This window comes from Gopherus flavomarginatus, chromosome 2, assembly GCF_025201925.1.
Source record: "Gopherus flavomarginatus isolate rGopFla2 chromosome 2, rGopFla2.mat.asm, whole genome shotgun sequence".
In the NCBI taxonomy this organism is placed as follows: domain Eukaryota; kingdom Metazoa; phylum Chordata; order Testudines; family Testudinidae; genus Gopherus; species Gopherus flavomarginatus.
In genome coordinates, this window is record NC_066618.1 from 35,010,789 (window position 1) to 35,034,572 (window position 23,784).

Sequence of the window (23,784 nt, forward strand, 5' to 3'; positions counted from 1 at the left end):
CCGCCCAACAGGCTAACAATTGCCAGCAGTTCAGCTGTCCCTCCTCCCCCCGCCCACTGCCATGTGCTGCTCCTGCCCTCTGCCTTGGAGCTGCTCCCCAGAGCCTCCTGCTTGCTGTGGAGGGGAGAAGGGAAGAAGGAGGCTAATGTCAGGGTAACCTCCTGCTCCTGCCCCCTGGGTATCCCTTCTCTATATTGAGCATGGAGGAGACATAACAGGGCTCAGGACCGAGAAAGCTGGCCGCAGCTGCTGTCTCAACTTCCTAATCTCTTTAAAGGCAATGTACTTAGAGTGTGGTGTTGGCATACTTAAAGGGGCAATGCACATCTCTCTCCCCCCCCCCCCCCCCCGCCTACACACAGGATGTGTGTTTGTCTCTGTCTGCCATGCTGTCTCCCCTCCCTCCATTTGTGCTGCCTTGTAAAGTGTGAGGCTACATTAACAATGTGTTAACCCTTGAGGGCTCAGCCGAGTGCTAGTTCATCATTTAGCAGTAAGGCATTCCCTGGGAAATATCCAACCCTCTGACTTCACCACCTCAACCAAGCTTCACAATCATCATTGCTGTGTACAGTATTAAATTGTTTGTTTAAAACTTATACTATGTCTATAAAATATAGATTGGAAAAAAATTCCTTTACGTTAGTTCTTATGGAGAAATTGGATTTGCTTAACATCGTTTCGCTTAGTCGCATTTTTCAGGAACATAAGTACACCACAAAGTGAGGAGTCACTGTACTTAATTTAAGGTGCCTGGAACCATTACAGTATTCACATTGGATTGACAGCTGTTAGATCTCATATAGTTGCTTACATTTGTAGATATAAATAATGAAAAGCCATGGATGTATAAAAAGTGGCTAACAGCTTAGCTAATGATACCTGTATCTACTAGAGTTATAATACTTTGATTTAATGATCTGAGGGTGGTAAGTAAGAGGGGTTTCAGGAACAGTCAGTCTACAGGCTTTTTTCTCACTTTTATGTAATTGAGCTAATTTATTTGTTCGCTGTTCAGATAAGTGATATGAAGGTTGCAGAGGCTGTATGGAAAGCAGTGCTGACATGTCTTCTCCCCTTTAGTGGTAGTAGTGGAGGAAGTGGCAGTCGAGAGAACAGTGGAAGCAGCAGTATTGGCATTCCCATTGCCGTGCCTACACCTTCACCACCAACTGTTGGGCCAGGTATTTGAGATTCTTTTTATACCTAATACTGCAATGTGGCTTATTCAGACGTTTTCTCATAAATGTCAAGGGAGCCTTGAAGTTCTCATCCCTTCCCTTTTGAAGAGGTTGGAAGAGAATTACTCCCAAAACAAACAATGCCAAAAAAAGGGTCAGCTGCTATTTTTTTTCATTACATTGTAACATGATTTAAAAAAAAAATCAGGAGTGTCTTTTCTTTTTAAGATATAAGGAGCAGGTGGAATCCATGCTTTCAAACTCATGTTGACGAGTAGACATTTCTAGATGTCCTGAGAAGAAGAAACAACCATTCTGTATGCATATGATCAGAATTTGTTTTTTGAAATAGTCTATTGATTTTTATCACTTACCATTTAGAACATTTTTATTTACAATTTTAAACAAACTTCTTCCTTCAATTAAATCACTAAAGGAGATCGAAAAAAAGCCTAGGAATAAACAAACACCATCAATAGTGAAATTCAACAACATCCACCAGTGTGATTTAAAACCAAAGTGAATCGTAGTGTGAAAAACATTTAAAGCTTATCGCACAGCATCGAAAGCACACGCCTCCACCATTTGAGTTGAACTCTTTTACGATGTGAAGGTGCTGTAGTTGGCTGTTACAGTCAAGAGGTAAGACAGTAAAGGAAGACATGACCACTGACCTAGTGAATGTGTGTCACATAGGCATGGTAAGCTATTTTGGACAAAACACTGACCATCCAAGTTAGTCTCATAAACTAGAGTGGTAGTATTCACAAGTCCAGATTTTTACTCTGAGGTGGAACTTTGCTGTTGTATCTTGTTCCTTTGTTTACAAATGTTCACTTCTTACTAAGTCTTGAGGCCCACTCTGTGGTCTTGGCCTGCATAGGGATCAGCATACATGGATCTTACAAAGCACCCTAGTAAAATTGATAGGTACTCCTTGCAGGAGAAGACGTGTGCAATTGTAGAACCCTTTGCAGGATCGGGGCCTGTGTGTATAATGTTGAACAGTTTCTTGTACTGTAAAGTCTCTACGTTCCTGTTGTCTTTTTTAAAATGTAGCTCTTTTGCCATTAGCCTAACTGGCAATATGAACTATTTTATTAGCACAAATTTCTGTTCCTCCTCCTCCTGGAGTCCCGCCAGCACCACCTCTCCCAATGGGCAGTACGATAGGTGAGACTTGTGTCAGCACTGGCGTGATTGCAGTTATTTGACATAATCAATAATAAACTCCTCCTAATGGATTTATAGAAGCAGTTTGCCTTTTGTAATGGGGTGTATGTGAGCTGGTATAATCATCAATGTTAGTTTGTGTGTTTTTTTTTTTTTTAACAAATCTAATCCCAACTAATTTCCTGTGGTGAAAGCCTCTGAAGGTAAATAAATAAAATATGGGAAAACTATATTAGTTGCTTTGAATCCTAATATTCCCACTAAAGCTAAAATCCAATTAACAATGTGAGTTCAGATTGCGTGTAGTCCTTGTTCATGCGTTCTTGTGGTGGGGGTGGGGGGAGAACAAGAAGTTCACCAGTAAAGTACACTGTGGTTTTAAAACAGTGCATACAGCGATTTCTCTTCTGAACTGATTATGAAGGAAAATGTAAAAGGAAAAGCAGAAATGTCTGGCTTAGTGGCTTGGGTACAATTCTGTGATCCTTCATGGAGATACAAAACTAGGAGACTTCAGGAGTTCTCCTGCATGTGCAATGAGAAGATACAAGTGACTTGCTTCCTGGTAGATTTGGGTGGGATGGTGAAGGAAATCAGTTGTCATTGCTCTTTGGCATTTTGAAGCACCTTGGATTCACAAGCATTAAAGTAATTATTAAAGGCCCTATCAGTTTGTCTTTTCAAGCTGCGCAGCGAATGCCATGCATAGCTGTTAGTGAGGGGTTTTGAGAGCATTACCTTAGAGAACTTTTAGTTCACCATTCCAGCCAAGGACAATTGTCAGAATTCCTTGTCTTACCACAAAACTAACTTTAGAGGCTTTGACCCATATAATCCTTGTACACTTTCTCTTCACTGAAATAAGTGAAAGTGACTTTGAATAGTGTTATATTAGTCTGTCAACTTCAGAATGTACTGTGTGTATTGTGTGTGTTTACATCTATATGCATGTAGTAATATTTTACTCCAATACTGTTACTACATTTGGAATCTGAAAAGAACTTGTACATTGGCAAAAAGAGTTCAAGCAACACAAGACGCTCATCAGTTTGCATATTGTGACATTCTGACTTTTGTGACACACGTGAAATAGCAAAAATGAAAAAAGATGAACTGTGTTTCATTACTAATCTTCAATATTGAGAATGCTGCAGACCAGATGTGAGGCAGGTAGTGGTGTTATCTCACAGAAGAATGCTGAAATATCTTGTGTTGACTAATCTAGTTTGTTAATGCAAGTTCCTTATATGGAAGCACAGTTGTTAAACAGTAGAAATTTTAAATGGTGGAAAGTGTCTTAGAATCGTATCACTCTGATTTTTATGCTTGATTGAGCACCCAGTTTAAAAACTTTGTTCTGGTGGTGATGTCCTTTTCTCCCTATTTTTCTTTACCTACAAATATGCTGTTTTTCATTGGCTAGATTGAAGGCATCTGTTTCAGAATGCAAAAATGTTTGCTTTCAAGAAGATATGCAATCTTCTCAATGTGCTTCTTTCTTTTTGTTTAACAGGTAGTGCAACAACAAAAATTCAGTTAAACTAGGAAACAAGCTAATCCAACATTCTGTATAAGTGGGTTAAAATAGCTACAACATTTCAGAAAACATAAATGATAAACATTCATAAAAATATTCATGTATTTTATATGGTAGATAGCACAGGACTGGTATAACAAGATGTTTCTTTTTTGTTTTGCTAATATCTCGCTGCTGACCTCAAGGTACTGGAGTGTTGGTTTCAAGTATTCACCATGTTCTGGGTCTTTTTTCTGTTTTCTGATTCTTTCCTAAGTAATACTTGGCTTAAGTCTTCTTGTTGGTTCCTTTTGGCTACTGCTTTTCAGCTGCTCCTGGTTCAACTCCTGGTTCCCAGTATGGCACAATGACCAGGCAAATTTCACGACACAACTCTACCACTTCTTCAGCATCTTCTAGTGGATACAGACGGAATCCCTCTGTGACTGCCCCATTTTCTGCTCAACCTCATGTTAATGGCGGGCCTCTCTATTCTCAAAACTCAAGTAAGCTTCTGAGCTTTGCCGTTATGCAGCAATCATAGAATGTTTTGAGATGAATGATTTGAAGTATGATTTCTCTGTGATAGGCAACAATCAGAATCGAAATACTGTTTGGTTTTCTCCCTCTACTTGAGAAAAATAGCAAAAAGGTACACTTTGCCTCCTTTCAATTATACACAACACTTTTTCCCTAGAAAGTGATCAAGCATTTAATGTAATGGGTAACACCAGGCTTACCTAATTAATTATAAGCAAATGTTAGTTAGCATTTCAGGTGTGCTAGGTGCACTTTTGTGCACACACTCCAAAATTATAAGCTCTTCTGAAGGGAGAACTAATTTGGTAGGACCTGGAATATTGGCTGTAGAGAGCTGTTGTTTAAAACTGGACCATTAATATTTCAAATACATTGTGAATGTTCCTGTTCTTTTAAAAATTTAAATGATGAGAAGAATTGTTGGCTATCACTGTTAAATGTCTTACTGTCTGATACTGAGACCACAGGATAAAATAGCTGGAAATCATGTTCCTTGCATAGCATTAATATTACCTTCTTTCCTCTCTTGTTTCATGTAATAAATAACCACAGTATTAAGGAATTTCTCCAGTACTTGAGTTCCCTTTAGGCCTTTCACATCTCAGCACTAACTGCAATAGCATGACTTAAAGAACTGATTAGGGGACAGAAATATATCGTCAGTGTTATTTTAAATGGTTTAAAATATTAGCGTAGTCATTACTAAATCCCCTGTTATGTTTAAAATCTGTAATAAGAGGGGAATTATGAAAAGACTGACGTGGAATGAAGCAGAAAAACCTGTGGCTGTAGAGCTAGCATACCCCTGCTCTCACACGTCTAGTGGAGTCACCTAGCCAGCAGAGCAAGAGCACAGATGCCCATACTACACCTTTCCCATCCCGAGGCTCCCAACTGTAGAAGTTCACTGCTCACCCTGGCTCTGCCTTCCAAATGTCCAGGTTCTCCCCTCCCTCCCGCTCATCCCAAGCACCCCGTCCTCCAAATTCCTTGCCTGAACTCCCGCCTCTCCTGGATCCTTCTTCCAGAGTCTCTCACTCTCTACCTCCCCCTACCTGAGTCTGTGGTGGGGGAGCAGGACGGGGGTGATTTGGTCTCTTCTCTGCAGCAAGGTCGTCCCCTTCCATGGCCTGTCAAGCTCGCCACCTCCTGCTCTGCACTGGGGTGGGGGAAGCAGGCAGCAGCAGAGATGAGCCAGTTCCAGAGAGCAGCATGCCACCTGCCCAACAGGGCACCCCTAGCAGCAGGGTGCTGCAAAGCAGGACTTCGTCTCTGAGTAGCTGATTGGTTAGCTGGGTGAAGTGGGGGAAGCGCTGACTGCTGAGCATTGCCAAACTTAAGCAGATTTAGTCTGTGCTTCTCTGCTGCCTCCCTCTCTCCACTCCAGGTGAGGGCCTGAAACTTGGGTAGCAAACCAGTGTTCCCCTTGCCCCCTACTCGCAGCTAAATTATGCCCATCAAATTAGTCATGCACACAGTCTCAAAATGGATTAGTAGTTCCCTACTGCTTGTCTCACATAGTTTCAAAGTTACCTTTCTGCTAGCTGCAACTTTTGCTACATCATCTCTGTGATAGTTTTGCTCTGCAATTGCAAGAGAATTGAGGAGTATCTTGGTGCTCCTCGAGCATTATGTATATAATGTATGGAAAAACATTTAGATTAAGAACTTGCCACTGATCTAGAGTTCATTTTCAATGAAAAACAATTTTATATACCTGGAAAGCTCCTGGGATGGTCAACATATTTATTTAAACTAATATTTACCTTCCTCTTCTCCCCCTGGCCCCTCAGACACACTCAGTCCCCTTCATTTTCTTCACACACTTCGCTGCAAAAATAATTAGTTGCAACTCAGAGAAACTGTTCATTTTCAATAGTGGTGTTCAGATGCCAAAACTAGATTTAATTTCTAAAATGGCTAAATTGCCTCAAATGTTATGTAACTGAATTTATTATTGAAAATTTAGATTCTGATGCAATTTCTTTGTTCAAATGCAAGTATAATCCCTTAATTTGGCTTGTATGCAGTGCTTCAAAACATTGATTTTCAGATTTTTTTTTTAAAGGTATTGTGATGGGCATATTTTTTCACTTGAAACTATTTTCATCCACTTGCAAAATGGGTGATTTTGACATTGTCTTGACAAGACATCCAGTTTTTCCTGGTTCCACTAGATTACACTTCCATGTTTGCAAACAGTAATTTTTTTCTCTGAAATGTTTACTTCAGTTTTGTAAACAAATCTGCTTTCTTTTCCCCCTTTCACACCTCTTCACTGATAAATTATATGGGGGAAATGGTTTGGGAATGAACTAAATAGTGCCTTTATTCAGCAAACAATGTTAATTACACCTTTGTTTTAAAACTGTTGCTTGCTCAGAAGAATAGAACCTCTTTCAATTTTACAATTCCAATCAAATTACTCTGTTGAATTCACACCTCACAACGTTTTCATCTGTAGTTAAATGTAAAAGTTTTAAAACTGAAAAAAATGGCTTAATTTGTTAAATGAATTGGTCTATTTTTATTCTCTTGGGGAGATGTTACACCAGAACAGATCTTTGATGGCAGTCTCAACAGAGTTCAAGGCTTAAATGTTAATGGAGCTGAACTACTGTCCCCTTCCAGCATGAGTCTGACACACTTTGGTCAGTCAGTGCAGGGGAGCTTGTGTTGCTACTGCCTGTGCTTTTACATACGTGCTTTATAAAGAGAGGACTTCAGTTTCTAGGCAGTCAGTTCTGTGCCTTTTTAAGGAACACTGACTGCACATACACACTTATAAAGAACACTAAATTCTTTGCTCAGTAAAATGAATGGATCAACAGAATACAGTTCAGAGGATGTGCACTCGTACATTTCAACTGATTGGATGAGAGTTCTGCATATGCATGGGAGGGCCATTTGTACCATTGGAACCTACACCAGCCTTCAGATTGCTTGGTGGCTCATATTTATAGAAGGCTTTTAAAAAATTGAAAACAAAATTTTATGCTGCTGGAAACCAATTTACAAGCTATTGTGTGTTTCAACCAATGGGAGAGCAGGTCTTTCTTGTAAACCAATAAAAATACAATAGATCCACAGTAGCATAGTAAATAGTGAAGCACATAAGTGTCTGTCTATGAGATAAAATAATCATTGGTCATTCAGTATGAAATAATTTATAATAGCTGGAGTTGCAGGATTGTCTGCTCCTATAAACAAATCTTTGCTTTGCCTCAAATTTATTTTATATATTCACCATATGTGTCTGCTGTTATGTAACAGCAAGAGACCACTATCCTCTGAACCCTTGTGTATCCCATTAATATTTCTCTTTAAAGATAATCACAGAATTTTGGAATAGTCTTTTTTTTAACATTGAGAATAAAGAAGTTCTGTTTTGTGTAGTTTCTAGGTGCTACTGTAATACAAAGAATGTATCTCATATGAGTGAAATCCTTCGTTCTCATGTCCTCCGAACTATGAACATTCAGACTGGACTTTGCCTCTTAGATAAATATATTTTTCTTGAGTCACTAATTGGCTAGACATGAATTCAGCTTTAGCTTTGCTTTTGTGAAAACAAACTTGAAGAAGGTTCTTCTATGTGTGTTTTTGTTCTGTGCATACTTTGTTTTGTGGTCGTCGTTACTGACAGCTGCTCTTGTTTGTTTCCTTTTTTCCTTTATCTGTTTGACTTCCCCAATATGGGCTCTGTTGCTCCAGTTTCTATTGCTCCACCCCCTCCCCCTATGCCTCAATTGACTCCACAGATACCTCTCACAGGCTTCGTGGCCAGGGTGCAGGAAAACAGTAAGTTTGGACAAGCTGAGTTGTCAAAGAGTAGAGCCTGTTTTCTTCTAGCATGCATGGCTGGCAAGTCAGACTCTATTTTGTTTCCTTTTCAGAAGCTAATACCATCTTGCATTCTAGTGCCACTATGCTATTGGAGCTGAAGGGCACACTCTTCAGTTTTTTATAATGTGCATGATTATTACTGACCCATTTAAGGTTTAAGCTACACATTTGATAGAAATAAAAATGTGAAATATGTGGCATCTGCTCAGTGTGGATGTAGAAAAATATAGTAATTAATTTAGTGTTGCATCCTCCTGCCTATCACTAGTGATAATTACTTAGCTTGGGTTAGAAAGGATTACATAACCTGTTAAAATATCCACCTGTGTAATTGTTAACTTATAAATTGTAGCAGTTTAGAAAGTCATGTAGCCAAACAAAAGGAAAGGTGTGGTTTTACTATCTAATGCAAATAGAAGGAGCTTGGAGTTTGCCTCAGTTCTTCCCTTTTGCTCCTGTTTTCTGCAAGTGAAAACATTCACTAGAATCTGGACATTTTCTGGAAAGTTGAGCCATTATAGTAACAAAGGATCTGATCCTGAGAGGTGCGAAGTGCCTGCAATTTCCTATTAACAGTGGATGCTCAGCATGTCTTGGGGGAGTCTTCAGGGTACTGCTCCTGCAAGGAGCTGACTCTTTACAGGGTGCTGAACACCCATAAGAACACTTGAGCAGTCAAGTTTTCACCTTTGCCTTGGGGGTATTGGGCACTTCTCAGAATCAGGGCCAAGACAAGGGGCCCAGATGTGACAATGAGGAGCACGCTATAAACCTTGCATAAAATAAAATAGAGAGCATGGCACAAGTTTGCATTTTAAAAACCTTTTCAAACCCCTTCTCTGTTATAGTGGGCTAGCAATTGCTAGAGATCAAGGTTACAAAATGTTAGAACCCCATTTTTACATATTAATTTTTCAGAAAGTAATTAGCCTTTTGGACTGAAATTTTCCATGCGTATAGTCCTCCTGAAGGTGAATCCACTCCACCCAAAAACAAACAAACGTGTGTGTATAGCCAAAGGGAGAGAATCTGAGATCACTTTTTAACAGGTCTGCTGCAAAAATGACTAAAGTTTGAGGCCTGGGAAGGGTGAACTTTCCCTGTCAAAACTTTATTCAATCAAAATCCATTTTAAAAAAAAAGTGAAAAACTGGGTACTGAGCATCCAGAGTGGAAAATGGAGTTCTAGGCAGTGGTGTAAAGTGGTGCAAAGACTGCACTTTACAAAACTGGGTTTAAGAGGTTTTTTTGCCCAACTGTTGGGTTTTCATTTACCCACTCCCGAACAAACCCCATTAACAGTATGGCGTGAAGGCCACAGAGCAACATGGATAGGCTGGACTTCCATGGCATGAGAGGTTCCCGTCCTTATAGATCTGAAGTACTTGAAAAGTTGCTTGCTCTGTGGACTCCTAAACCCTTCTTCTATGGCCCCTGAAAGAAATTCCGTAAGACCTACTCTCTTTTTTCCTGCGCCCTGTACTCCGACTGTGGGTATCTTCATAGAAGAGGATTTTATTCAGACTTCCTAATATCTGTTACACAGACACAGCTGATACAATACAAGTAGGTGTGCTGCTGCTTTTTTTTTTTTTTTTTTTTTTTTTTTTTTTTTTTTGGACAAGATTGGGTTATAGCAATCCCCACCCCCATCTCCACCTAAACAATAGCAGCAGCACAGGTGAGGAAGTCACCATGCCCTTACCTTGTATACACTCAAGAGAGGGTTTGAATTTGAAATCTGGATTTGAAACCATTTAAATGTTAATACTGAGAACAGGCAATTTCTGCCCTTCCTCCTTTCCCATTTCATTTTTAAAAAGAAAAATAAATGCAACAGAACAAAGTTAATGCCATGTTACAGTTGCCCAGTTAAAAGCAGTGAGGAAATGTAAAGGTTAAATTTCCAAGAACAGGGTTAACTCTGCTTAGTAGCACATATATAGTACTTTGTTCCCATTTCTCCCATTAAATGTGAAGTTGAATTTGTATGTTTTAGGAGAAACATTTAAAACAGACTTGTGTGCTGCAGCCAAATCGGTGTATCTGTTGGCACTTTGTTCTTTTTAAATAAACAACCTTATGTTGAATTAACATACTTTTGTAGTTAATAAGATGAGGTATTTTTACTGGTTGGAATAGGACAAGAATTGATGAGCATGATTAAATAAAACAAAATCCAAAATGCTCAGAGAGATGGAAATTGTGGGAGATGTTCAATTTGAATTGAAAATATATTTGTGAAATGTGTGCCCAAGATACTGTATGAAACAGATCCAATTCCTATATTGTTTCATTTATTTGTGTGTGCATGTTTCTATGTCAAGTGAATTGGGTCAATAAACTATGCCTACTATCAAGTCATATTTCACTGTGTAGACAATGACACCTACAAGACGTTACTCTCTTATAGAATAAAATGTTTAGTTGGGCAAAGGATTTTGGAAACAGTCCAATTCATGAGAGTAGCATACGTGGAGGTTTGTCTGGGAGAAGAATCACTAATGGCTTGGAGGTGAGAAGTAAAAAAGTGTTTTAAAAAAAAAAATCTTAATTTCTGGTAACATCACACACACATCCAAAGCTTCACTCATGATCACCATGTTGTCCCTCCCTGTCCTTTATTTGCTTGTTACTATTAGCATATTACACTCTAAATGTAGGGCTGTAAAACTCTATAGTTGAGCCCTAACATCTTGGAGCTGTGGTTCCACCAGATCTGTCCTAAGTTAAGCAAGGTCAGACTGGGATGGTACTAGGACTGGAGACCTCCAAAGAACGTTAGTGATGTTGGCGATTCAATCAGTGGCGCTGATCCAATGCTCCCAGAACAGTGCAGTGGGACACAATGCAGCTAGTGGTGCTATAAGGTGAAATTTCAAAACAAGATCCAGACACTTGTATGGAGTTATTAGACTTTTTTTGTGCTAACTCTGGTGTTCTGCTCAGGTCGTGGCCCACCAATTATATTACTCCTAACTAAATTATTTTTATAGGAGATGCCAAATATATGGCACATGGGCTAAATCTGGTCAGTGGGGCACTTGCTTCTGGCCCCAATGCACATGAAAGGGATTTGTCCCACAGCTGCTTGGATGCAGCTTGTTCACATGAACTGGAAGGAAATTTGAGTGGGAGGAGGGAGCTCCTACGAGACTGGACAAAGGTTCCATCACTGAGCTACTCAGTCAAGGCTCAGAGCAGAGGCTTTCCACCCTCTTTCTCTCTGTGCTGCTGCTACTGAGCATGCTGGGGTCAGAATGTCATCTGGACACAGTTTTTTTCATTTTTTTTTTTTTTTGTCCTAAACTGTCATGTAGATTGTTGTGCATTGTTAAATAGCTGTCCTACTCCTCCACAGAGGGGACTGCACGTTGATTTGGTTGGATACAAACAGATCTTTGGCCTCTGTCCTGGTTGTCAGGATGATCAGTAGCAGGGAATGAATGGGGAAAGTGTAATGAAATGTTTCATGTTGCAGTGGGAATGTGGAGGGGCTAAAGTGAGGTGCTTGACATAGGAGAGAAGTTGGGGGATGTCTGTTGCCCATATACAGAGGTTAAGATTTAATATGTTGTGGCGTTTCCCATGAATGGGGAAGATAGATTTCCAGCCTTTATTTGCTGGCTGGAGGAGAGCTTGCAAGCCAGTGTTTAGAAAAAATGGTTACTCACCTTCTCCTAACTCTTCTTCGAGATGTGGTGTTCATGTCCAGCCATGTGCACAGTTGTTGGAAAGCTCTCCTTTAGCAGCTCCTGTCAGGTCAGCTGTGGAGCCCCTTGGAGTGGCGCCTTCATGGTGCTTAATATATGACCCTGCCGACCCGGCCCCTCCTCAGTTCCTTCTTACTGCCAGTGACGGTTGTTGGAACTGCTGTTGCTTGCTTAGCAAGCACTTCCTTTAGCATTCTTTTGTTTAGTTATCTTAGCTAGTCTTAGGGGGAGGGATAGCTCAGTGGTTTGAGCATTGGCCTGCTAAACCCAGGGTTGTGAGTTCAATCCTTGAGGGGGCCACTTAGGGATCTAGGGCAAAAATTGGTCCTTCTAGTGAAGGCAGGGGGCTGGACTCAATGACCTTTCAAGGCCCTTTCCAGTTCTAGGAGATTGGTATATCTCCAATTATTATTAGTTGTTGTTAGTGTATATATTGTATATAGTGAGGTTTGGGAACAGGGTTTCCCTAATCCCAACCCAACCCCCCCACCCTACCCTCTTGGGCTCCTAGGCATGCCAAGAGCCCAAGGCTTTTAAACTTTGCAAAACCTGCAGGAAGCCTATGCCAACGAGCAATCCCCACAACTTGTGTCTGGGGGAGGTGCACCAGATAGAAACATGCAAGATCTGCAGGGCTTTCTGCCCCCAGAATTAGAAAAGTGAGATTTTTGATTGAAGCAGTTGCTCATGGAATCCGCCCTTCATCCCCAGTATGCTGCGGACTGCCAGGACCCGACATTGAGTCTGTACTGAGTGCCCTGGCATCAGTACATGACACGGTACCGAGGAGGGACTCGAGTCCTAAGAGACCCTTGGCACCGGCACGCTGTGACATCACAGGATGCACAGACAATCTGGTACCGCTCGCATTGACCAGTGCTGAAAACACTGCTGGGCACTCCTTGGTGCAGAGAACAGTGGGACCTGCAGGAGTGTGTGGATATCAGAGGCTTGGGGGAAGAAGTCTGTGGCCTGTATGGCAAAGGTTCTCTAGGAGGGTAGGGAGAGCTGCTGTACGGTTCTTGACTGATATTTTTCCATTCTGAATATTGGTGATGACTAATGGAGATAGATGGGCTTGAACAATAATTTGAGCTTCCTTTTTTTCCTTTCTCCCTATCCCAAAGCCACTAGTAATTGTGCTAATATGGGACTCTTTTTAGAGATAGGAAATTTTGAATTATGCATTTAATTCCTCATGTATCTCCCCTGAGAGCAGTGGCTGCCTATCCTCCATTTGCATTAATTCACTAATTGAATCCAGGGCGTGTGCTCATGGACTATCCTGCAAGATAAGGGTCTGTATAAAGCTTTTGCCTCTGTGTGAATTATTCTGTTTTCTCTTACCTAGTCAAATCTGAGATACTAATGACTTCCCTCCCTTCTTGTCCTACACCAGATTTTGTAAAAAGATGATTCTCAAAGTAAGAAAGAAGCAAATAAATTAGGTCTCAGAATAATGGAAATAAAGTATATACAAAATGCATTAACACAATCTGCAAAACCATGTCAAACCACTGATTCATCATGATGCCCAATTACCTCCTGGTTCTGAGGATGCCTGTCATCCCCTTGCACATGTGTATATTGCATCTAGTCACTTGTCATACATGGAGATGAGGCAAAAATCCTTTCTATCTGCTGGCAATCAGCTTATGCCCCCTGGAGCATGTGCTTTGACTCGAGTAGCATTTATACATAGATTTGACCACTAATAACATAGTTGTTTTGTAGCTTTAACATGTAAAGCCTGTTTCTAAGCAGTGCATGGTATTGTAGTGCATGCTCTGTCGCTTTCTCTACAATGCACAGCCTAAGGTTTATTTTACTGTTTCTGATGCAAATCTTCAAACGTTTTTTAGTTGCTGATAGTCCAACTCCTCCTCCTCCACCACCTCCAGATGAGATGCCTATGTTTGATGATTCTCCTCCTCCCCCTCCCCCTCCCCCTGTGGATTATGAGGATGAGGAAGCTGCAGTAGTGCAGTATAGTGATCCGTATGCAGATGGAGACCCTGCTTGGGCCCCTAAAAACTATATTGAGAAAGGTAAGAGTTCAATCCATACATGGACATGGTAGCAATGCATAACTGCAATTTAACTTGTATGCTCTGATGAAAGGAAACCAAAATCTCTCTGCTCAATCCAAATTTATAACCATTCTTTTCTAACTTCTCAGTGGCTGTGCCCAGTGTAACAAATTGAGTCCTTGATACACTCAAGCACTCTGGAAGGAAGTGGATAAGTAATCCATCATTGTAATGAATAGCTGTAAATTGGATATAATTCATCTTGTTTGTTAAACAATTAGACCAGCAATGGATGTGTCAACCCTGCTGGATATCTGTCCAGAAATAACTTCACTGAAAGACCAGTAGGGCCAAAAAGCCTGATTTGTGGGATTTTTCCCTTGTTGTTGTTGAATAAATGAGATAACAACCAGTTGGCTTACGTTAGCTTTTTAATGGTAAAATACAGTGGTTTTGTTTGAGAAATATCTTGAGTATTTTAAATCCTATTTGCATATGGAACTCCTTACCTCATTCATAAGACTGGTAATGTTTGTTTCTGCAAATGACCGACATGCCAATTTCCTAGCTGTAAGGTCAGTCCATGTTAAGAAAATAACCAGTTTGTGACAACTCCTGCCAGCAACAAGTTTCCTGTGACCTGGTGTTTTAAAATGATTTGGCTGCCACTGTAGAGAGGGGAATGTTTCAGAGTTAGGGGAAATGTGATAGTGATCGATTGGAGTTTGGAGTATGTTTTCTCCCTGTAACAGTTAAACTATTATGTTCCATCTTAGTTGTTAAACTGTTTTCAGCACGAGTTAATAGACATTTGATTGATGCCCACATAGGTTCATTTTACTCATGTGCCCAGACCGTAAGTCACTCCCATCTCCAGCTATCTGCCACATGTACATTCTTGGAACTGACTAAGGAGCCTGAAACTGATTAATGCTACCCCTGTAATTACTGGGGAAAGTTTTTCTTTTGCCCGTCCTCTGCCCCCAACATAAATCCATCTTTCATCCGTGAAAAGTACATTAAGGTTGAAATGTCAAGCACCCAACACTTACGAAATGTCAGAATTAAGGCTGCTTGTGTAAGACTAATTTGGCCCTCTTCTGCACATGGATTGTCTTCATTTACATAATCGGCATGCTATTTTTTTCCATAGGACCCTTGCCTCATTGAGTGTACAGGGTGAAATGTGCTCACTGAATCATTACTACTTCCATATTTTGATGCTAATCGTTCAATGTGGGGCCCCAGGCATCATTTGCTGTGCACCCTCCAAACCCTGAACTGAATACAGAATTGTTAATTTTCCTCAGTGGCTTCTCTTTCGTGCTCACATCTTCGTTCTTGACAAACAGTCAATTTTGTCTTTTTGTCACCTGTGAGACGGTGGTATTCTCTCCATTTTATACAGGGCAAAATGAGGCACAACGATTAAAGCAAGAAGTGTCCACTAACTTTAGGTGCATAATTTGAAAAGCCTTGGGCCTTATTTTTCAGAGTACTTAGCGTTTTATAGCAGAGTCCTTAGCATTTTATGTTCTGAACACAGCTCCCATTGACTTCAGTTGCAGTTGAGTGCTCAGCACTTCCATAAATCCAACACTAGCATCAAGTTTAAGCACCTAGATAATGAGGAACACAGTGGCCACTTGTCAAAGCTTTGATTTATGCGACTTTCCTAACATCACATAGGAGCTCGGTGACAGAAGGAGTGAAAGAAGAAATTTAATTCTCCAGAGCAGCATTCAACAAGCTTAACCACCAGAGCCTTCCTCTCTTTGATGCAGTTCCTTTCCTCATGTGCTACATACCTTCCAACTTTCACAACAGTTGAGACAGGGGCCCTACAGCCTCTTTCACTAAACAATGCTGACTTATTACCAGAGCACAGTTCAGCCTGTGCCTGGAAGGTCTTATGGAAAAATATAGTATGTGGTCATGTGTTTAAAAACTATCAAAATGTAAATTGGGGGCCAATTTAAAGTTGTATAGGGAACCTCAATTCTTGAGTGATTGCAACCTTAATTTATTTTGGAGCTAAAAATCTCTTATTTTAAAATGAAAAAAAATGAAAAAAAATTAATCTTAGAACTAAATTCACCAGCACAGGAGTAATCTGCAAGGTTGGAATCTTTAGATCCACAGCACTCTTCTATGCCACTTATGATAAATAGAAGATATGCCTTTTAACAGCTTCCATTTGGATCTGATTTCTTTAGGATTTTCGCTAAAAGCTGCACTACATAAACATGGCCAGCATTTAGTGAATAGCTAATTTTATCCTTGGGAAGGTTCTATGCTACAAAATTTATATAAATAGTACCTTAACAGACGTGTATTTCAGGTTCTATCTGTGGTGACAACAGTGTTGTGGCTGCAAGGCTAACAGTTAACTTTAATAATAAAAAAAAAAAACTCAGTGAACTGGATTCTGTTCCTTTTCATGCACCTCTGCAACATTTTCTACATTCCAATCAATTACATCTGTGCAAGCCAAAACTTTGTTTGAGGGCCTAATGCAGCCTGTACACCTTCTTTACTGGTGGTGATAAGAGGAAAATTTATCTTGACTCTCCAGATTTCAAGTTGAAGGGGGGAGTTGGAGGATGACTTTATTTGTAAACTGAGCACATTAGATACAGGAATCAGTGAGACCAACCCTGAGATGTCCTTACTAGTCACTTAAATATGAGACCTGCACTTTAAAATGCTGTGTATTGCATCATAGTACGTGCCAAACTAATTTGTCTGACTCTCTTCATCCCTAGTTGTTGCTATATATGACTACACGAAGGACAAGGATGATGAGCTGTCATTTATGGAAGGTGCAATCATTTATGTGATAAAGAAGAATGATGATGGGTGGTATGAAGGAGTTTGCAATCGAGTGACTGGCCTGTTCCCTGGGAATTATGTTGAATCAATCATGCACTATGCTGATTAGAATCTTGGCTTTTCAAGTTGGGTCTTGTATTCAATCATACCATGATTATTTACAAGTGGTAACTAAAGGTTAACAATTGTCTTAATACACTTTTTAAAAAAAGTGCCCATCTTTTCAGGCCATACTGTTTTAATGGTATGATTGAAGAATGTCCAGCTCCATAAGCATAAATCTTTGGAGACAGTTTGTCTTACCTGATAGCAATTTGTAACACAAGCAACTGTCTTATTACTGGTTATGCTTATTTACTTACGCATTGTTAATTTTATGACCAGCCTAAATATTCTTGGGAAGTAGGGTATAATATTTAATGAACCATGATTCAGATTGTGCCATTACATTTTTCAGTGCAGCATGGTAACTAACATTAAGTTAGATTAACATATTAAAATATGGGTGAAAAGTTTAATGTCAGTGCTGGTCATATTACTTTTTGTTAGACTCTTGCTCATTCTTGAACTATAATTGTTTAAAGCATGCATACAAACTTATGTATTGAAATATACTTTTTTAAAAATCCAAGATGCTTCCAATTTGTTGTAATCTTTACCTGGAGAACTCACTAAAATCTATTGCAATGAATTGCTTGAGTCTCTACAGTGTCCATGTGAATCAAAAATGGGTGGTTTTATGTATGTGTAATTTGTACCAAGTTTTTTTTAAATGAGTAAATTTGCATTACAACTTTTCCATTTATAAATATATGTGGAACCAAAGGTCTTGTCCATTACTTTGTTAGCACTTCTCATTGCTTTGCCAAGTAAGCCAATTTATGATTGTGTTATCACTAGCAATGTACTAAACTAAGGACAAGTGGTGTAGCCTTATTTTTAACATTGACGTTAGTGGGCAAACAAATATACCAAACCTGAAAATTATCCACTTATCAAAATGTTCTTTCAAAATTGTGTGTAAAGGGTTCAAGTACTGCTAAAATTAAGTACTTAAAGGATTCTCAGCTGAGTGTTGAACTCACTGTAATTTAATAATTAGTTTCCGTTTGCTGTAACTGACATTACTAAATACAAACTGTATGCTGGATCAACAGGAGAAATTTTGTATGTTTGAAGCTGATAATACACCAGTAGGCAGTCAGAGCTAGCAGTCATACAGAAAGAGGGGGGCAGACATTCACATCCTGTTTATTATTGGAAAGTGACAAATGCACTTTGCCCAATTTCCTGTAATGCAGTGACAAGGCAAAGAGTCAGATGGGATGTTCACTTCAGTTTATACAAAACTGTAGTGCTTCGCTTATCTGAAGTAGAGTATGCAGTATGCTCTGTTGTTGTATGTAGTAGGGATTTGTTTTGGACTTTAAAATGCTGTCCTAATGGGGTATTAAATGTACACTTCTATAACAGTGCTAAAAGACTGGGGGTTGGAAGCTTGATTGGTTGCTGCATTTTTTTTCTAGTGTAAAATTAGAAATATTGGAACTCCTTCCTCCCCAAAATCATTGTAACTTCTAAATGCTTTCTGCTTTGTGTTAATATCACCTTCTGAAAAATTAGCAACCAATAATTTACCTGTATTTTCTTTATAAATTGGAAAGTCTTCACTTAATTTGTATATAACTTGTTAAGTTTATGTACAGTCTTTTATAATAAACCGATCTCCTATATAATGTTTTGGGTACTTGTGAAGTTTCACACAGAGCTGAGAAAGCAATCAAACCATGTTTTTGCAGTAAACCTTAACATTAACTATTACTGTAAGTGTGAAGTGATATTTAGAACACATTAATTTTAACTGATTTATTCTCATTGTGGCCTTATACATCAATTAAGTGTAAACAATACTTTCCCCAACATAAACGCCCCTATTAAAACACATTTAGACAGAATTTAACTGATTGTTTCATAGTTGTATGGCTTCCCTCAAACATCTTCATAAAGTATATTAATTTCAGAAAATATTAAAAAAATAATTTTTGGTAACCAGCACTGGAAGCAAACCAAGATGTTTTTGTAGGCACAGTCTGGTAAGTAGCTGCCAGTATGAATGGAAGAAGGTGTCTCACTTGTCCCGGGTGAGTACAGTTTCTGTGAGCTGAATGAGGGCATCTCGTTCAGGGGATGGTCGCAGTTTACTAATCTCTTTCATTGCTTCATGGCAGTAACGTTGGGCGAGGTAGGTTGTTTGCTGTACACCATCACTCTTAAAAAAAAAAAAAAATTATGGTAATACATAGTAGCAATCATTTCCATTGCTACATGTAAAACAAAGCAATGCTGTTGGAAGTGACTTAGTGTCTTTAGCCCTCTACACTGCCTCTAGTCACAGAAGATTGGATTTAAATCAGCAAGCAAGAAAGCTTGATTTTAATCTTGTTTTACATTTACACCTGAGTTATTTTCATGAAGAAAGGTTGATTTCATTCATGTAATCTGGTACGACTTGCTAACCAGGGTACCGTATACTTCAACAATAAAATTGTTTAAATGGGTATAACATCAGATTCTTGATTGTAACGTCTGATGAGAAATGGGACAATGATACATTTCTTAGGGTATGTCTGTGCTACCCCCTGGATACAGTGTTTGATGTACTGGGGACTGATTTTAGCATGTCTCTGGACATAAATCGATCTGCTACCTCCACCTTGGCAGGAGGAGTAAGCAGCATCGACGAGGGAGCTGTGCCAGTTGACTCGCCACCGTGAGGACGGTCAGGTAAGTTGAACTAAGATACTACTTCAGCTATGCGAAGTTGCGTATCTTAGTTCGAACCCCCACGCAATGTAGCCCAGGCCTTAGAGGGGATTAATTATTGAACTCATGATTTGTGTCAAGTTGCACTTGAATGGAAATTGGGATTCAAATGCACAAATAGTAATTGTTTCTCATTGTTAAACTACCTTAACTGTGCAGCATACATAAAAAAATATCAAAACGTTTTGCATTTCAAAGTGACTAAACAGGAATATCTGTGGTTAGTGAATTAAACTGACTACTTCCGGTCATCCACGTCCTGTGCTAATGTCCAAATTCTGCAAGTTTAAATTTGACATATGTCTCATTACACAATACTCTCTACCTCTTAGTTTCTAATTTTAGACCATTAAACTGGAAATCCTTTTTAGCAGGGCCAGATTTAAACTAATGAGCAATGCAAGCTCTCTCTGGCCTGTACCTGTTTTCTGTACCTCTAAAACATAGTTACTGGTACTGAAGAGTAGCTGCATTCTTAATGCACTGGATCCAAGAAGGTCAGTTTCTAACTATGTTGCCACATCTATCTAATCCAGTAACCTGCCTCTGCTGTTCCTCTTAAGTGCTGTGCCAACAAGCTATTTTTCACCCCAGGAGCCAGCAAAGTTTGAAAACCTTTGCAACAGTATCTTTGATTACATCCTATAGTTCAGTGTTCTCAACCTTTCTAGATTATTGTATCCCTGTGAGGAGTCTGATCTGTTTTGCATACCTCAAGTTTCACCTCATTTTAGACTACTTGCTTACAATCAGTGTCCCAGTACACTATTACTGAAAAATTTGTTTTCTCTCTCACGTTGTCTGTCTGAAACTTCAGTTTGTACTGACTTTGATAGTGCTTTAAGTAATAAAACGAGGCAAATATCTGTGTGCCCCTGGGGGTATGAGTAGTCCTGGTTGAGAACCACTTCTTGAGTTAGATGCTAAACTTTTTTAAATACAGCCCTGCCATCTGTGGCTAATTCATTCAATGAATTCTAGATTACCTATAACTGCTACAACTAAGTTGAGGAATTAAATAAATTTATACTTAAGACTAGTCTTACCTGAAGTACATATTGCTGAGCACGTTCAACATCACCTGGCAAACTGAATCTCCTCATGATCATAGCATTCATTTCTGGAAACTAAACGTGAAGGAGAAAATTTAAGTATTGGCTGTTTCTTATGAAGTGTTTTCTCTGCATAGCTGCCTGTTACACTAGCTCGAGGGATCTAGTACATTTTTATCTCCTCTTTGACATTAGTCTAATACAACCTCTGCAACAGTCTAATGAAAGCATCTACTCTAACCAGATCAGGTGTCTTAAGGGTCAGTAACTGACTGTAGGCCTCTCTTCTCATTTGTACAAGAAGGATAACTTACCTGCTTTGAAATAAATGCTTTAGAGCTCATCTGATGGAAAGTAATAAGAATACAAGGCACTGGGTGGAAGCTTCTCACTTTCACACTGCCTCCAGTAACTAGGTTATTCCTTCCTTCCCCCCCCCCCCCCCCAATGCACATATTACTTGCTGCATATCAGGTTTAAATTTTTATGTGCAGGTTTTAAACATAGATGCCCTAGGGATCAATGTAGTGCAGAACTTGTCTGTCCTTTCAAAATAGTTAAGGAGCAGAAACCAACCTTTGGACAGCAGGGGGCAGGAATCACGGTAAATTTGGATGTAGTGGAAGGTGGATGTGTTCCATTTCTTGGGGAGCAGTAAGGTAAGAGACAGCAATTCAAACATAACTAAACCTGTCTCATTTGATGTGCAGTTGACTTCCCAATGTGCTAAATATTTAATTTATAATTGGACCCAAGTCAGGTCACCACCATTCCTGAACATGGTAGACTTGAATTAAATGGGACCCAGATTCTAACCAGCCCTTATTTTGCCCATCTCTATGGGTAGTATCTAGCTAACAGTTCAATACCAAACCAAATCACTATCCTCCAACCAACTTGATGTGTCTATACTTCAATAAAACAGCTGCAGCTGATCCAGTCAGTTGACTCAGATCGGGGGGGGGAAGGGGGCTATAAAATTGCAATACAGAAATGTTGGGCTCAGGCAGGCTGATCCAGACCAGCTGTGGGTGTCTAGTGTGCATTCCTGAACATTTATACTCTATCTACACTGCATTTAGACACTCCCCACCACTGTTGACAGCAGGGGTAGGTAACCTATGGCACACATGCCAAAGGCAGCACACAAGCTGATTTTCAGTGGCACTCACAGTTTAATTTAATTTTTAAATGAAGCTTCTTAAACATTTTAAAAACCTTATTTACTTTACATACAATAGTTTAGTTATAGACTTCTAGAAAGACCTTCTAAAAACATTAAAATGTATTAATGGCACACGAAACTTTAAATTAGAGTGAATAAATGAAGACTCAGCACAGCACTTCTGAAAGGTTGCCAACCCCTGGTTTACATTCTAGGATGACAGCATAGGTACTTATCTTAATACTTAAGGAATACTTAATGTAGCTAGTCACCTTGGCTTTTCATATAAAATCTGAACATTTAAAATGTAGGATGTGTGTTCTCAGCCTCTCACTCATTAACTACAGTTTTATAAAAGTCTTACTCTACAGATCAGCCAGTCTAAAGTGCTTTGGGTAAATCACTATCAAATCTAAAGCAGCTACTAGCCCTTACTTCCCCCAGATGCTGTATTTTAGAACACACTATTTTCCCAGCATGCAGGAACCTCAGCATCCATGTGCTGCTTGATGAAAAAAAGCTCTTTTTTCCTCATCAGGACAGCTAGGATCAAGCAAAAATTTAACTTGTGCTATACATTTGTAAAGGATCAGCTTTCCTTGTGCAGCCTTCAGCATCAATGTATATTGAATTGAGAAATTTTGTATTGGGGACCTATATCTCTCCATAATGACAATATTCCTCCCACTGCTTTCAAACAGTTTTCTTAGGCAGAACCTACAAACAAATGTTAGTGCTTGCTGGGTTTTCTGTGGATTCCAACTTTTACTGTATTATGCCATTTTAATTACAATTTGCATATTATACATCTCTGCTTAGATTATTTATTAGTTAGCTGCATATACTTTGACAGTCTGCATTTAACTTGCAAAAATATAGAAAAACCAGACCTTTCACACAAAGCTATTCTTAGCTTTAAATCTGCACATGACAGCTAATGTATAAAACTCTGAAAGGAATGCTTGTTAATTCTAAAGTCACTTAAAGAATAGGATTGAAAATGTATGAGAACTTTAATGTTTAAGTATTCTGTGCAAAAATGGGAAATTCCCACTTGGTAAGTTCTCTTAAGGGAATCAATATCCAGCTTGCAGCTTTCATTTCAATTGTTAAAGAGAACCTGAATATACATTTAGATTATGCTGAGCAGGGGCTGATTACATTTCTACATGTAAGTTTTTAAAAAAATCTCATACTTCTAAGTCAACTTTAAATACGTAAATGTGTTGCTCATTTATTTTATATAACTTTTCTGTGAAAGTGGAAAGGCAGAGGCATGTCCAAAGCCATACTGTTATGTGTTTGTAAAAGCATCTTCAACATATGGAAATAATAGGTTAACTGCTGGCCAACGTGGTAGGAAGAAGAGAAGCAGATACCTTTTCTTTGGGAAAAGGTAAACAACCTTCAACAGAAAAACTCTTTACATGTTTTAGACTGAGTCTTTCTTCAAAGGGCTTGACTTCCACACTCCTGCAGTTCAGACTAGAGGGGCGTGAATAGCACTGCACAAGCACAAACTAAAAGATTCGCATTAATGTAATCCTGTTGCAGAGTCCACACAGGCAAGTTAGTGCTGCACTTTTTTGCCTACTGTGGGGCTGTGGAGACATGCATCTATTTGGCTAACAGTTATTGCTAGTAGTACAAATAAGTGTCTGAGTGCAGTCCCTGATCCAGTTTTTAAAACTTATGTAAACAAACAATACCTAAGGCTCTAGTGTGGTTCAGTACTAATTTCTTGTCAACAGCAGGAAACTGTCAATGAAGAGGCCTTCCCCTGGGCACAAAAGGCCTTACAAAATGTTCTGTGGAAGGACAGCTTGATGGTGCACTGACAACTGCCTTCTGTCATCAAGATATAAGGAGTGTGAAAGGGGGAATGCTAATAAGTGGCCTGTAAACAAAACACT

General features: G+C 39.3%; 2 protein-coding genes across 10 annotated transcripts in view; one reads left to right on the top strand and one right to left on the bottom strand.

The window, feature by feature from the left end:
- Window positions 1-17,656, top strand: part of ABI1 (abl interactor 1) — a 118,380-nt gene extending 100,724 nt beyond the window's left edge. For 2 of the 9 annotated variants that reach the window (XM_050939115.1, XM_050939116.1), the window contains 6 exons: window positions 1,084-1,184; window positions 2,286-2,354; window positions 4,200-4,376; window positions 8,125-8,211; window positions 13,832-14,017; window positions 16,765-17,656. In XM_050939115.1, coding sequence (XP_050795072.1) covers window positions 1,084-1,184; window positions 2,286-2,354; window positions 4,200-4,376; window positions 8,125-8,211; window positions 13,832-14,017; window positions 16,765-16,940 — 796 coding nt within the window. In that variant the 3' untranslated portion in view covers window positions 16,941-17,656. The remainder of the gene's footprint in view (window positions 1-1,083; window positions 1,185-2,285; window positions 2,355-4,199; window positions 4,377-8,124; window positions 8,212-13,831; window positions 14,018-16,764) is intronic. The other 7 variants (XM_050939118.1, XM_050939119.1, XM_050939121.1 and 4 more) reach the window with 4 other exon arrangements.
- Window positions 17,657-18,682: 1,026 nt separating this feature from the next.
- The window catches only part of PDSS1 (decaprenyl diphosphate synthase subunit 1), a 49,116-nt gene continuing 44,014 nt past the window's right edge, over window positions 18,683-23,784 (bottom strand). The window contains 2 exon segments of the mRNA XM_050939128.1: window positions 18,683-19,100; window positions 20,701-20,781. Of these exon segments, the coding sequence (XP_050795085.1) occupies window positions 18,960-19,100; window positions 20,701-20,781 (222 nt within the window). The 3' untranslated portion in view covers window positions 18,683-18,959.